The 14384-nt window shown below is 39.3% G+C and overlaps 1 protein-coding gene across 1 annotated transcript; it reads left to right on the top strand.

Moving 5' to 3' along the window:
* The first annotated feature begins 12644 nt into the window (after positions 1-12644).
* On the top strand, positions 12645-14327 carry LOC125213843 (cysteine proteinase mucunain-like). Its single transcript, XM_048114594.2, has 4 exons — positions 12645-13165; positions 13239-13474; positions 13631-13768; positions 13848-14327. Exons 1-4 carry the CDS (start codon positions 12736-12738, stop codon positions 14079-14081), a joined length of 1038 nt encoding a protein of 345 aa, XP_047970551.1. The 5' UTR covers positions 12645-12735; the 3' UTR covers positions 14082-14327.
* The last annotated feature ends 57 nt before the right edge of the window (positions 14328-14384 follow it).

Here is a 14384-nt window from a genome sequence, read left to right as displayed (position 1 = left end):
GGTCTGGCTCCCCTAGGAGCCAGACTTGGGTGGTTCACTTTCAACTTTTTCTTTGCCGGCGACGCCGGCGCTTCCACTTCAGTAATCATGGGGGTTTTCGTCAGGGGTTTCTTCACAGAGACAGATGCAAGAGCTGGAGACACAAGTGGGTCTACCAATGGCTTGGAGGAGGGTGGAAGCTGCTGCTGGGAGGAACTTCCCAGACCGGGCTGCCGGACCATTTTGCAGGGTCCAAAGGGCAGCTTCTGCTGGGTCTGGGGAAGCACCTCTCCCAACCATTCTGCCATTCTCTTCATAATCTTGACCGCATCGGTCATCCTATCATTCTGGGCAGATGATCGCTCGGCTAGGACATCCAGACTCCCCTTAATTTCCTGCACCTGCTTCTTTACTCCCCCGATCTCTTCTCTTATCACGACCATCTCTTTCCGTAGCTCTGCCACGTCCACAGTCACCACATCCTCCTCCAGCTCCGGTTCACACTTCACTTTGTCCACATTGGCCCCTATATTGTAGAAGCACAACTCCTGCCCTTCCATGTGTAAGAGCCCCTTGTTGAAAAAGTACTCCATGCTGAATAGCTCCGGGGGCTCGCACATTGTCACACTGGACTGCGCCTTCCCAATCTTCATTACGAAGTTGCGTTCTATATAGGCGCTTAGAAGGTGACAGGTGTACATGTGGCGGGAAGGGTTGGCGGTCATCTGATGGCAGGCCTGGGCCAACCAATACCCCAGGTGGACTTTGATGCGTTTGGACATGCACCATGTAAAGTAGAGCTCGGTGGTGGTGAGCAATGAATTCCTGGGCAACCATGTAAAGTAGAGCTCGGTGGGGTGAGCAATGAATTCCCGTGCCCATCAAATTGTAACCAATGAATTCTTGGGCAACCATGTAAAGTAGAGCTCGGTGTGTCCCATTTTGCTAAAGACAACCATGTTTTCTTCGAATTTCACCCTTCCTTTTGTGTTGTGAGAGATCAGGACACCAAGGAAATCCTCCTATGGGACACTCTTGAAAAGGGACTCTACAAATTTCTTCTCCAAAATTCCAAATCCAGTTATGTTCATCCAATCAAAGGCCATTCAGTTGTTGATCCTTCTGCCTTTTCAGCCTTTCTATCAGCTCCTGTCATTTTTAATTCATCTTGTAATGTTAGCCTAGAGTTATGGCACAAAAGACTTGGGCATTGTGCCTTTCTTATTGTCAAGAAAATACTTAAAGGCTGTAACATTCCTTTCAAATCAATGAAGTCTACTTTGCTTTGTCACTCTTGTTGTCTTGCTAAAAGTCACAGGCTACCTTACTTGCCATCATCATCTCAATATCATAATCCTCTTGAACTGATTCACTCCGATTTATGGGGGCCTATTCCCATTGTTTCCCGGAATGGATTCAAATACTACGTAAACTTTGTGGATCACTCTAGTAGATTTACTTGGATTTATTTTCTGAAAACTAAAGATGAAGTACTTCCTGTATTCAAACATTTCAAATCTCTGGTTGAGAACCAATGCAATTCAAAAATAAAAAATCTCCAGAGTGATTGGGGTGGTGAGTTCAGGGGGACTAGTTGATTTTCTTCATGGCGAGGGCATCCACCATCGTGTATCATGTCCCTATACTCCTCAACAAAATGGATTGGCTGAAAGAAAGCATAGATACATTGTTGAATCCGGTCTAGCTCTCCTTGCCCAATCTGGGCTCCCCTCTAGATTTTGGGATGATTCCTTTGCCACTGCTGTTCACCTCATTAACAGACTTCCTTCTCAAACTCTCATCTTCTCCACCCCCTATGAGAAACTTTACAAATCCAAACCCACCTATCATGAATTGAGAGCTTTTGGCTGCCTATGCTATCCTTATCTTAGGCCACTAAATAAATCCAAGCTTGATTTCAGATCAGATTCTGCTATTTTCTTGGGATATAGTTCATCTCATAAAGGCTATAAGGCTTTGCTTAAAAATAGTAGAACTATAATCACTAGAGATATACTTTTTGATGAATCTATTTTTCCCTACCACTCAACACCATCTCCTGTTTCAGCCACCTCTCCTTTCAATTTTCCTACATATTCTCCTTCTATTCCAACTACCCATCATGCTCCCTCCACTCCTATCTTGGATACTTCTGCTGATTTTTCCCCTAATTCAGTCACACTACCTCACCCCATACTCCCAACACTTCTGCACACATGCTTGCCAATCCACCCTCTCCTGCCATTCCCGCTTCTGATTCATCTATTTCTCTAGATATGGCCTCTCCTGCCATTCCTACTATTTCTACTCAGTCACATCATTCATCTTCCCCTGCTCCAACTAGAAGGCATCACATGATCACTAGAGCTAAAGGTGGGATTTTCAAACCTAAACTTTACTCTACCAGTGCTCCCATTCTTGGTGATCTTTACTTTGTCATTCCCCATTCCATCAATGCTGCCTTAGCATTTCCAGTCTGGTTTGCTGCAATGAATGAGGAATTCCTTGCACTACTAAGAAACAACACTTGGACTCTTACATTTCTCCCCCAGGAAAGAATCTTATTGGGTGTACATGGATTTTTAAAATAAAAAATCATGCTGATGGATCTATTGCTAGACATAAAGCTCGACTTGTTGCTCAAGGCTTTTCACAGGAGGTCGGTTTTGATTTTCTTGAAACCTTTAGTCCTGTAGTCAAACCTAACACTATCAGAATCATGCTAAGTATTGTTGTTACCTCAAAGTGGTCTATTCGACGTCTTGATGTCAACAATGCTTTCTTGAATGGTGATCTTAAGGAGGAAATATACATGAAGCAGCCCCTTGGTTTTGAACAAGGTTCCCCTGGAATGGTGTGCAAGCTTAACAAGGCTTTATATGGCCTAAAATAGGCTTCAAGGTCTTGGTTTCTCACTATCCAATTTGCTCTCTTAAATATTGTTTTTTCTCGGTCCAAGGCTGACACCTCATTGTTCTTTCTCATCAACAAGTCTAAAGTTATCTACCTTTTATTATACGTGGATGATATGCTCATCACGGGTAACTCTTCATCTGGTATTCAAAGAGTAATATCTCAGTTGCACAACAAGTTTTCGTTGAAAGATCTTGGTGAGGTGACACATTTTCTTGGTATAGAAAATGTGATGGTAGCATATTGTAGAGATCCAACAACACTCCTATAAAGCTTACCATCGATGGTGGGATTACATTCAGACTTGCTGAGTTTTGAGATCTGATATCATAGAGGTTTCTAAAACTGCCCAGGGTCTTCATTTGTCACAAGCTGCTTATATTAAGAAGCTTCTTAGCAAGGTCAAGATGCTTGATGCAAAACCATGTCCAATCCCTATGATATCAGATCTCAAACTCAGCAAGTCTGAATGTAATCCCACCATCGATGGTAAGCTTTATAGGAGTGTTGTTGGATCTCTACAATATGCTACCATCACTAGACCCGAGCTGAGTTTTTCGGTCAACAAAGTTAGTCAATACATGTCTTGTCCTCTAGACACACATTGGAAGGCTGTCAAACGTATTCTAAGGTATTTGGTTGGTTCCATTGATCATGGTTTGCATATCACTCCTTCTGATTTCACTCTCTCAGGGTTTTCTGATTCGGATTGGGCCTCCGATGTTGATGACAGACGATCCACTACAGGCTATTGTGTTTATTTTGGCAATAACCTTGTCTCTTGTGTGCTAAGAAGCAAAAAGTCATCTCCAGATCCAGCACTGAGGCTGAATACCGCAGTCTTGAGCAGGTTGTTGCTGAGATTTCATGGCTTCAGTCTCTTCTTATGGAGTTAAGATGGTCTTTACCCAATCCTCCTGCTGTTTGGGTCGATAATCTAAGTACAATAGCTTTGGCTTCCAATCTTGTTCTTCATGCTCGTGCCAAACACATTGAACTCGATATCCATTTTGTTCGAGACAAGGTTGCTGCAAAAGAAATTGATCTTCGTCATGTACCCTCATCGGATCAGGTTGCTGATATTCTTACCAAACTCCCAATTCTTCACGAGGTTGCGCAACCGCTAAGGCGTTTGCTCCCTATCCTCGCTTGAATTGCGGGGGAATGTTAGCCTGGCCATTCTTCATGCAAAAGAAATGGATGCAGTCCATGTAGATAAAGGGCAAGGTGTTCAAGAAGTCCATGCCAAGGATGCTATTGTCATTTCTGATAAAGGAGACCCGTCCCCACCGAATCAAAGTGGTCCTAGCTACAAGGATATTCTCATGAAAGAAACAAAGTCTTTGGATAAAGCTCCAGCTCACACCTGCACACTCTGCAACATTTAAATGCAGTTTTGACTCATTTGATTTCATGTTGTGCTGGCATAATTTGATTCCCTTCTAGGTTCTTCGGTTAGCATATACATATATGAATCAACTTGTAATCTTTGTTTAAGTCTTTTCATTATTCAGTCAATGCAATGAGCTCTTTTCTCTTATGCTTTAAGTTCACTTCATACTCTATTCTTTTAGCTCTTTTCTATTAGTCGCCAAAGGCTTTCTTCCCGGAGATGAAGATGGCAGCGGAGATGACATTTTATGTTAGTTCAAGACGCGCTATTACGCGATGGAGGGGGTTCATGAGGAAGATGATGATGTGTGTCAGTGTTGTGTATGTCTCGAGCGCCTGCACCGTGGGCTCGTTGCGGCGCTGCATTGCTAGCACGAGTTTTACGGGGAGTGCATAGGGACGTGGCTCCACCGCGGCGGGAACATCTGCCCTCTCTGCAAAGCTGATGCTCTTCTGTTTTGATATGTGATCACAATGATATATTAATAGAGTTAAGGCCAAAATTGGTCCAAAACATATGGTCATTTTACCTTTTAGGTCCTAAACTTTATCTTTTGGATTTTTTGGTCCTACACATATGGACATTTGATTATTTTGGTCCTCCGTCAATAATTCCGTTAATTTTTTTAACACTCAACACGTTTTGCCCAATTTTGACCAGATTAGAATCATTTTAAGTCACTAATTATTTCCTAATTTTTCCCAATCAGTTTTGTAACTCATGTTCAATCTGAAATATCATGTCTAGAGACCTCTACTTGCAGAGAATGAATGTCTTTGCTGGGAATATACGGCGGATTGCTAACCACTCCATTCAATTCTCCTTCCACATCCTTGAGAAGATCAAACCACGACCCCAGTCTCACACTCACTCTCCCCTCAAGGCAGTATCTCTCCACGTTGTAATGCGCCCCGGCGGCAGCCACGGGAATCAGATCCACCGCCAAAACCCTCCTTCCGCCGCCCAAAACCCTAGCCACCGCAATTGCGAGCGCGCCGCTGCCGATCCCCAAATTCGCCCACAAACCCTCCCTCAATTCCGAATCGGCCTTCACGGCGTGGTCTACGAGATCGACGACGGCCTCAGTCTCGGGGCAGGGGATGAGAACGCCTTCCTCGACACTGAGAATGACATCGCGCCAGTGCTCGCACCCGACCACGTACTGAAACGGCCGCCTCTCCTCGATCCTCTGTCTCCACAGCTCGTACATTTCCTCCAATCGCGCCCTAATTGCTACCTCCGCCTCGGCATTGCTTTCCGTCGAGTGTAGGGCGGGGTGCTCGACGGCGTCCTCAACCAGCCAATTGAGCTCGCGGTGTAGGAGGAAGGAGTCCGGGCCGCCGTCGAGGGCGGAGAATGTGGAGCCCACGAAGGAGGCCTGGGTTTTGGCCCACGCGTGCCATCGATTGAGGTCCGAGAGAGTGGCGCGGAAGGCAGGGGGGCGGAGGTGGAGGGGAGTCTGGGGCTTGGGTGGCGCGGTCGCGGCAGAGCAGAAGGCAGGTCGCCGGAGTCTGGGGATTGGGCAAAATTATTTGTTAAAATAATTAGGAAATTTAAATGATTCTAATCTGGTCAAAATTGGGTAAAACGCGTTGACTGTTAAAAATTAACGGAACTATTGACGGAAGACCAAAATGATCAAATTTCCATATGTACAGGACCAAAAAATCCAAAAAATAAAATTTATGACTAAAAAGATAAAATGGTCATATGTGTAGACCAATTTTGGCCTTAACTCTATATTAATATTATGGGGATTGATTGCATGTACTCGGATTAATCACATACATATGATTTTTGTAATTACATATTGACTCAACTTATTTTAATACAAGTAATACTCGTAAGTGTCCTAGGCTAGTGCAGCAATTAGTAAGTAAGAGTATCGTATCTTACATAGATAAATTTGTATCAACTTAAGTACCACGAACAAATATTAACTACTTTCTAGAATTCATATGTCAGCAAATTTGCAGATTACCAAAAATATCCTTCAAGTGATTTTGTCAATTTCGTCGGAAAAGTGAATAAAAAAACTGCATTCGTGATTATATAAAATATTAAGATTATCTAGGATATTTTTTTGTTAGGAGTCTGTAGTGCGATAACTCTAAAAGTTAAAACCTAATGGAGTAATTAGTGACTATTTTATACTAATGCCTATTAAATCCAATAATTCATAATTATCATATAAATCATAATTTTTTTGTTAACTTCTGATCAATCACATCACTTTTAAAACTAAAATATAATATGAGTAATAAATTTTCAAATTACTCAATTATTTCCCGATAGACAAAATGAAAGTAGTGAGGCAACATTCAAATACCATGATGTTATTTTTATGAAACGATGTGATTTTTTAATTTGCCACATCAGTTTCAATTTTAATTGCAATAGGTTAAAAACTCATAATTTTAATATCAATTTTTAAAAGTACTATTGATTAAATCGAATGCAACATAATATTATGATTCAAATGCCAATTATTCCTAAAATTACTTCACACGGCTAATATATAGTCTTGAAAAGGAAACTTTCCTTAAGTCACAATCGCGACTGCGTTGAGTTCGATATGGTAAATTTGTGGTATAAATTAAGGCCAGAAGTTGTCATAACACCAAACTCGTTTCCTCCTCTTTGTATCAATTAGGTCAAGAATTAAGATGGAGGAAAGTATCCAATCCAACATCCACGATGAACTTGATACGATCATGGAAGAAACCATCCTAGGCCCCGTCATCGAACTGGAGAGGATATTAGGGCGGCCATGGAGCAACGACGATTTCACGAGGACGTTGATCAGGCTGATTAATTTAACAATCGACGCCTCCTCAGTGGAAGCAGCGGTTAATCGCGAGGTTGCTCATCTCGGCGCGACTGGGGCCGCGGCCGACCAGCTCGCCCACCTTCTTCCCGACTACTTCGGGATGCTGATGCGGGCGTTGTTGGTCGCCGAAGGCCTCCCCGGGGATGAAGATGGCAGCGGAGTTGATGTTCTTCTATTGTGATTTGTGATCACGTTGATATTCTGATTTTGTTATCACATTTACATACATATGATATAATATTATGGGGATTCATTGCATACTTGGATTAATCACATATATCTCATATTAATACATCTGATTTTGTAATCAAGTAGTACATCTGATTTGCATATATTTTTGTTGTTTGACTGCATACTTGGATTAATATGCCTTCAGTTAGGAATAGTAACGGAACCAGAAATTTAAATAAGTTGTCAAACGCGACGGCAATGACCTATCGATCGATAGTTTACTCTTTATTTTGATTCTTGATCAGTACAAGTTTCATAGATTTTCTCCATAAATTTAGGGAGATTGCTTTGAGCATCCTTGAAATTATGCGTTATTTAGTTGATTAGAATTCCTATATATATCTAAAAAGATCTTGATAACAAAATAAGCGTATAAACTTCTAATCCTTGTACCTGGCTAAAAATATTAAAAGGTTCTACTCCTATATTAGTTTATGGAAAATTTAAAATATTTGTAAATATTACTATCTATTTCTAGACTATCGATCTACTGACATTTTTAGTGTCTTGTTCATTATCTAGTGATTGAGTCATTGGTTGGACATTTTTTTTTCATTATCTAGTGATTGAGTCATTGGTTAGACATTTTTTGTTCATTATCTTGAGATAAATAGAAGCGAACAGTGAATATATCGTGAAACATCTTGATTTATTCATGCACGCAGTGGTCATTATGTCATCATCATCATCATCATCATCATCATCTTACAGTCTCATTTGCTAATCAAAATATTATTTTCTTCGATCTGAATCTTGAGATCCTCGTTTTCCATGTCATGTTGTTCCTAGTTTTCTTTAGTGTGAACCTCGAAGCTTAGAGCATCCATAATGCTAGACTAAAAATCAGCCACAAATTCATCTTTCAACTGCCACGTCAGTTTTTCAAATTCCAGCTCCGAAAACTACAATGTAGCACGCTCAAAACTTAGCCCCAACAATTTAGCATTTTAAATAATTAAATTTAATTGAAAAATAATTTAATTTCAATTGAGAATTTAAATACTAACGGCGAAATGCAATAATTTAAAAGGCAAAAAATAAAATCAATATTAGCTGAAAAAAATATTTGATGAAATTATTGAATTAATGATTTCTCAACCCGAGAAAAGGGTATTTATAGGTGAAAGTGGGGTATTGATATATAAAGAAAAAAAAGGAGATGCCGCGTGGCCGGCGGGCTGCCGGTGGAGCATGAGGACCTGCAATGCAGGCCCGTCGGGCGGCCTCCCCTAACGGGGCTGCATTACTGATACTCTTAAACTTCATATTACGTGAGCTTGGGTTGATTTTTTTTTTCTAGTATAAAATTGAAGGCCCAACAGTAAAACTAACCATATAAATGCCTTCTTTAAAAGCGTACGAAATAGTCTTGGCCCAACTTCGAAATAAATAGGACAATATTTTAAATTTTCCGAATGTCCTTAACTTTAAATCTTGTGTAAAAGGTATAGAAATATATTCATATAGCCACATAATTTTATTTATTTAACATACAAAGTATAAAAATAAAAAATAAATTCTCTTGCAAAAGCATAGTAAAATTATTTGTTGGAATGAAATATACGTTCTAATTTCATTTCAAAACCAGAATCGGTCTAATTAATTGTTTTTAATATCCAGAATTCTTGGCATCATCCTAGGTTTGGTGAAGCCAGCTTTTAATTAAGTGAATGCAGGAAAATGATACTATTAACATAGGAAATGTGTTAAATATATTCTCCATATATATAGACTTGGCGTTGCAGGCTGCGCTTTTCCTCCATTGATCAAATTTTTTTATTATCTAATGATACACAACGATATATATAGATAGGGATAAGACTATTAACTTGCTGTGTTATTTATTTCCACATTCTGATTACAATCTATTACAAGTAAATTCATTACTTTTGGTCACATATTGCTAATCCAATGAAAGAATAATTCTCAGCAGAACTATTTAAATAGCGGAAGATCGATGAATATTGTAAATTAATATATTTGGTATCCAAAATTCTTGTACTCCATATAAATATTTTGTTGGCGGTGGTGTGCCATCTATTCAAATCTCGAAAACTTTAGAGGGAAGAATATTTGGTTGAAGCAAACTTATATATGGTTAATTTAGATGATTGTTGGGTCACTTTCCTTGAGTAATGTTGTGGCTTTACAAATTTCTACATATTGCTTTCAACATAACAAAATTATAATAATCTCTTTGTGTGATAAGTTGACTTAGTTCAAGTTTTAAGATATGTAAAGGATATTTATGTTCGATCATAGATAAAAAAGCTTGTGAAATGTCGATTCTATATTTATAATTAATTTTATATAATAAAATGTGAATAAAATAACTTATTAGAATGTATTCAGACCAAATTGCAATTTTATTTCGTTAGTTGTGTCACTTGTATGAAACTCGCCCGGTGAAGAATGGTTGGGGAGATTATCCATTGTCCTATCTTGGCAAGCAGTAATTGGATCAATTATTTAAAAAAAAAAAATTCATACTTTGTCTTGCACGTTTTATTAATAATACTAGTGAATTGTGACCTTTATTAGCTAGGTTGATCTATTTGTTGTTTATGTTCGGACTTTTGGATTTGAAATAATGTAAGTTTTCATACTACTAATTTTTATTTCAAATTTAATTAACTTTAGATTATTATGCTTAGACTCCATCTTGGTTATGATTAGGAATCTTCATATAGTTGCATCTTTATCTTCTTTTTTCAAAAAAAGATGAGAGAGAAGGAGAGGTAGTTTTTTTGAAGAAAAAGAAATCAACAACCTCTGTTTGAACTGCATAGTCAGGCCACGTTACGCTCATTGTATGGCATTAACATATGGAAAATTCTAGATTTTATTTATCTTTTAACAAATTTATAAAATCTTATTGGGTAAGAGTTTCGGTGGTCTAATCCGTTGGTGATTCAAGCGGTGGCACTTGGTTCAATGAAATGAAACAATGAAAAATCTATATTCCAAATAACAAATGTTCAAATATAGGAAGACGTGGCGGATTGTGATTTGACAAAATTGGGGCTCCACAAATCTTGCATCCTAGATTGTAGGCAGAATACTACCGATTAGAATTGAATATAGCGGTTTACCAGTTTGAGAATCCGAGCCGCCAGATTTGGTTGATTTCCCAATATGGTATGAAAATGGATCCAGGTTCAATATTAATGGTTTTACCGGTTCCCATAACTTTCTATGTTTAGATTTGTCAGTCAGAGGCAATTGGGAAAAGACTATTGATGTTATTAAATCCTTTATCATATAAAGAGTAATGAAATCTAGCCAATTGCATTATTGATTTGTTCTTGGTATTCAGTTTACAGGAATGGCTGGTAAGATTTAACTCTAGATTTCAGTGCTTACAGTGTGAAGTTGGTACAGATTAGATATCTCAAATAGACAAAAATTAGACTTAATTAGAACATTTAGTGCATCTACCTTAATTTGATTATTTAATTAGAGTACATTAAATTTTATTAATAAATAGTACTCCTAATTCATTTTGTAAAAATCTTATGAGCTTAATTGGAGTATAAACTTATATATGATGCATTCAACGCATTCAATCATCTAAATAGATTAGTGCATCACATAGAAATAGATTAGTGCGTGTGATGTGATATTGTGAATCCATGTATGGGGTATTTAGGGCATTAGCAATAGAGAGCCCTTCTCTGGAGTCCATCTCAGATTCTATCTTTATTTTTTTTGCCATATTGGCAGGCCCATACCAGAGCCTATTTCACTGCAATAGAGAGCCCATCCTAGAGCCTATCTCATTTATTTCAAAAACTAAAAAAAGCATAAATATCTAAATAATATAAATAAAATTACATAATAAATTCATTCTTCGATGTATTGTAACAATATTGGAAAACAGAATACAACAAGAAATGAATTGTGGGTGAAATTAAACATTTCTACTGAGAAAAAATGAGAAAAATTGTGAAGTAAAGGATGTGGGTGTGTGAAATGTAGAGAATTGAGGTATTTATATAGGAGAAGAAAGTTAAAAGGATTAATTAAAAAAAAAAAAAGGAAAATCGGCTCCGCCAGCCCGAGCCTCCGCAATGGAGGCCTATCGCGAGCCGATGCGGAGCCGATAGGTGCATCGGCTTGGCCGATTTATCGGCGGAACGGCGAAGGCGAAGGGGAAGGGAGATCGGCTCCCTCCCCACTATGGTGACCGACGATGGCCGATTGGGCCCCTATCCATTGGATCTGGGAATCGGCCCCCCGTTGCGAATGGCTTTAGTGATAAAAAAAAATAGCTTGCTGTCTAACTAAGTAACAAAGCGTGTAAAACCGTCCGATATCTCTGCAAACGTGTATAGAGCAATATATACATTTTACAATTCATCATGCTAGACTAATTAAGATTAAATGATCTGATTAATTAAACTTTATGATTTACGAGTGAATCATTCACAATTAGTCAATCACGTGTAATATGTTTTCCAATTTTAATTGATACTTATCATTTTAAACAACCACAGTATATAGCAATTTCCATGCATCACATGATGTTATCTTGTACTCCTAGTTGGACTATATATTAAATTCCTTTCTTTCAAGTTACAATTATTGGGTAACACTGACATTTTAAAAGCAAGCTATTGTTTAATGCGTTTAAGTAGAGAGAAAAATAAAAACCGAATGCAGTAATAAAAATAGTAAAAAAATTATTTACGATATTGACATAAAAATAAAATCCATGTGACTCTAGTAGCAAAAATCATACTATTATTAAATTAAGAGTAAATGTCAATTTTGGTTTTAAACATATGACCAAAATACGAACGTTTACTTTTTAAAAAACAGGAAAATGACACTGAAGTAGTCTTTTTTTCACAGTTCTGTTAAAAAACTAACTGTCAACGCTAATTGCACAATGATATGACCGTTAGTTTTTTAACGGAACTGTCAAAACAAAGGACCATATCGACAAGTATATTATTTGTTATAGACCTGTTTTTCAAAAATTAAATGTTGTAGACAAAATTTGTATTTTGATCCTATGTTTAAGACCAAAACTAATTTTTACTCATATCCTATGTTTAAGACCAAAACTAATTTTTACTCATAAATTAATACGTCGAGCATTCGAATCAAATGACGCATTACTACTAAACCAAGATGTCGAGCGTTCAAGTCGAATGACGCATTAGTCCATGTAAAAGAAAAAAACAAGCTTGCCGTAGAACTAAGCAACAAAATGAATCTAGTCCGATTCCTTGCAAAAGACCAAAGCAATATTTTACTATTATCAAGTTTTATGCCTATATAAACCACAGCACATATCCATCCTTCTTCAATCCTAAGCACCAACAAAACATATCTTCTCGTTAACTACATCCCACCTTGAGCTCTCTCTCTCCCTTTCTCAGCCATGCCGATGCTCATCGCCGCCCTTCTCATCTTCAGCTTGGCCGCCTCTGCCTCCGCCACCGCAACAACACCCGACGACCAACAGCTGAAGGGCCTCTACGAGGAGTGGCTAGCGCGGCATGGTAAAGCCTACAACGCCATCGGAGAGAAGGACAAAAGGTTCGACATCTTCAAGGACAACTACAACTACATCAACGAGCACAACGCCTTGAACCGGACCTACAAGGTGGGACTCAACCAGTTTGCCGACCTCACTCACGCCGAGTACAAGTCCATGTACCTCGGCACCAGGATCGACGCCCACCGCCGCTTCGCCAGGTCCAAGAACGCCTCCCCGCGCTACCTCTCCCGCGCAGGCGATCGCCTCCCTGAGTCTGTTGACTGGAGAAAGACAGGCGCTGTTGCTCCCATCAAGAATCAGGGCACTTGTGGTGAGTGTATAATTTGCCTTCTCTTTAATAACTATATATCTTGATTTGGAGTTTGTGTTGTGTTGTGGAACAGGGAGCTGTTGGGCTTTCTCGACTGTGGCTGCCGTGGAAGCTATAAACAAGATTGTGACAGGGGAGATGATTACTCTGTCGGAGCAGGAGCTGGTGGACTGTGACAGAACACAAAACTCCGGCTGCAACGGGGGCCTCATGGACTACGCCTTCCAGTTCATCATCTCCAACGGCGGCATGGACACTGAAGAGGATTATCCTTACAGAGGTGCCGATGGCCAATGCGATCTCAACAGGGTTGGTTCAATAATTGATATGTTTTGTGATGTCAACTGATATTACTGTATCAACTAACTGATATAAGAGTTCCCATTTTAAAAAGAGTTCCACTCCCTTCACATACATAAGTTGTTTACACTTTTAGTAATAGACATTTCTTACAAATATTTGTAGAGGAATGCCAAGGTTGTGACCATAGACGGGTACGAGGACGTACCCCAGGACGAGAAGGCCCTGCAGAAGGCCGTGGCTCATCAACCCGTTAGCGTGGGCATTGAAGCATCCGGCAGGGCCCTCCAACTCTATTCCTCGGTAAGTAAAAACTTCATATTAACATGTTTTGGATATTTGAGGCATTGGATGGTTTGACATATGTGAGTTGTGGTTGCAGGGTGTTTTCACTGGGGGTTGTGGGACGGAGCTGGATCACGGCGTGGTGGTTGTGGGGTACGGAAGGGAGAGGGGGGTGGACTATTGGCTCGTGAGGAATTCGTGGGGGACGAATTGGGGGGAAGATGGCTACTTCAGGCTCGAGCGCAATGTGCGTGATGCATCTGGGAAGTGTGGGATTGCTATGATTGCTTCTTATCCAACCAAGACTAGCAATGGCTATGCCTCTCAGTGATTGGGTTTGGCCCTTTCCAAGATCCACAATGTTCACTTCGATCAGGAGCACTCTTTTATTAGTTTCTGTTTTTCAATTGTTGGATGTTGTTATCTGGGATTTCACTATTCCCTTTCCTTTGTTGGAGAGATTTATCTGTAGATATGTGTTTTCAGTTTCATGTGTTTCCTTGCTCCCCTCAGAGGAGCAGTCTGTATTTCTACTTCAAAAGTAGCTTTTCTAAATCAAACTCTCTTTTTTCTTTCTCTTCTGAATCTTACATCAAGAAATGGTGGTACAAACACAAGATCTTGCTGTCTGAAA

This window comes from Salvia hispanica, chromosome 3 (assembly GCF_029641045.1).
Source record: "Salvia hispanica isolate PSC_SH4W2 chromosome 3, Shi_PSC_v1, whole genome shotgun sequence".
Taxonomy (NCBI): domain Eukaryota; kingdom Viridiplantae; phylum Streptophyta; class Magnoliopsida; order Lamiales; family Lamiaceae; genus Salvia; species Salvia hispanica.
This window is presented reverse-complemented; position numbering and strand designations above follow the sequence as displayed.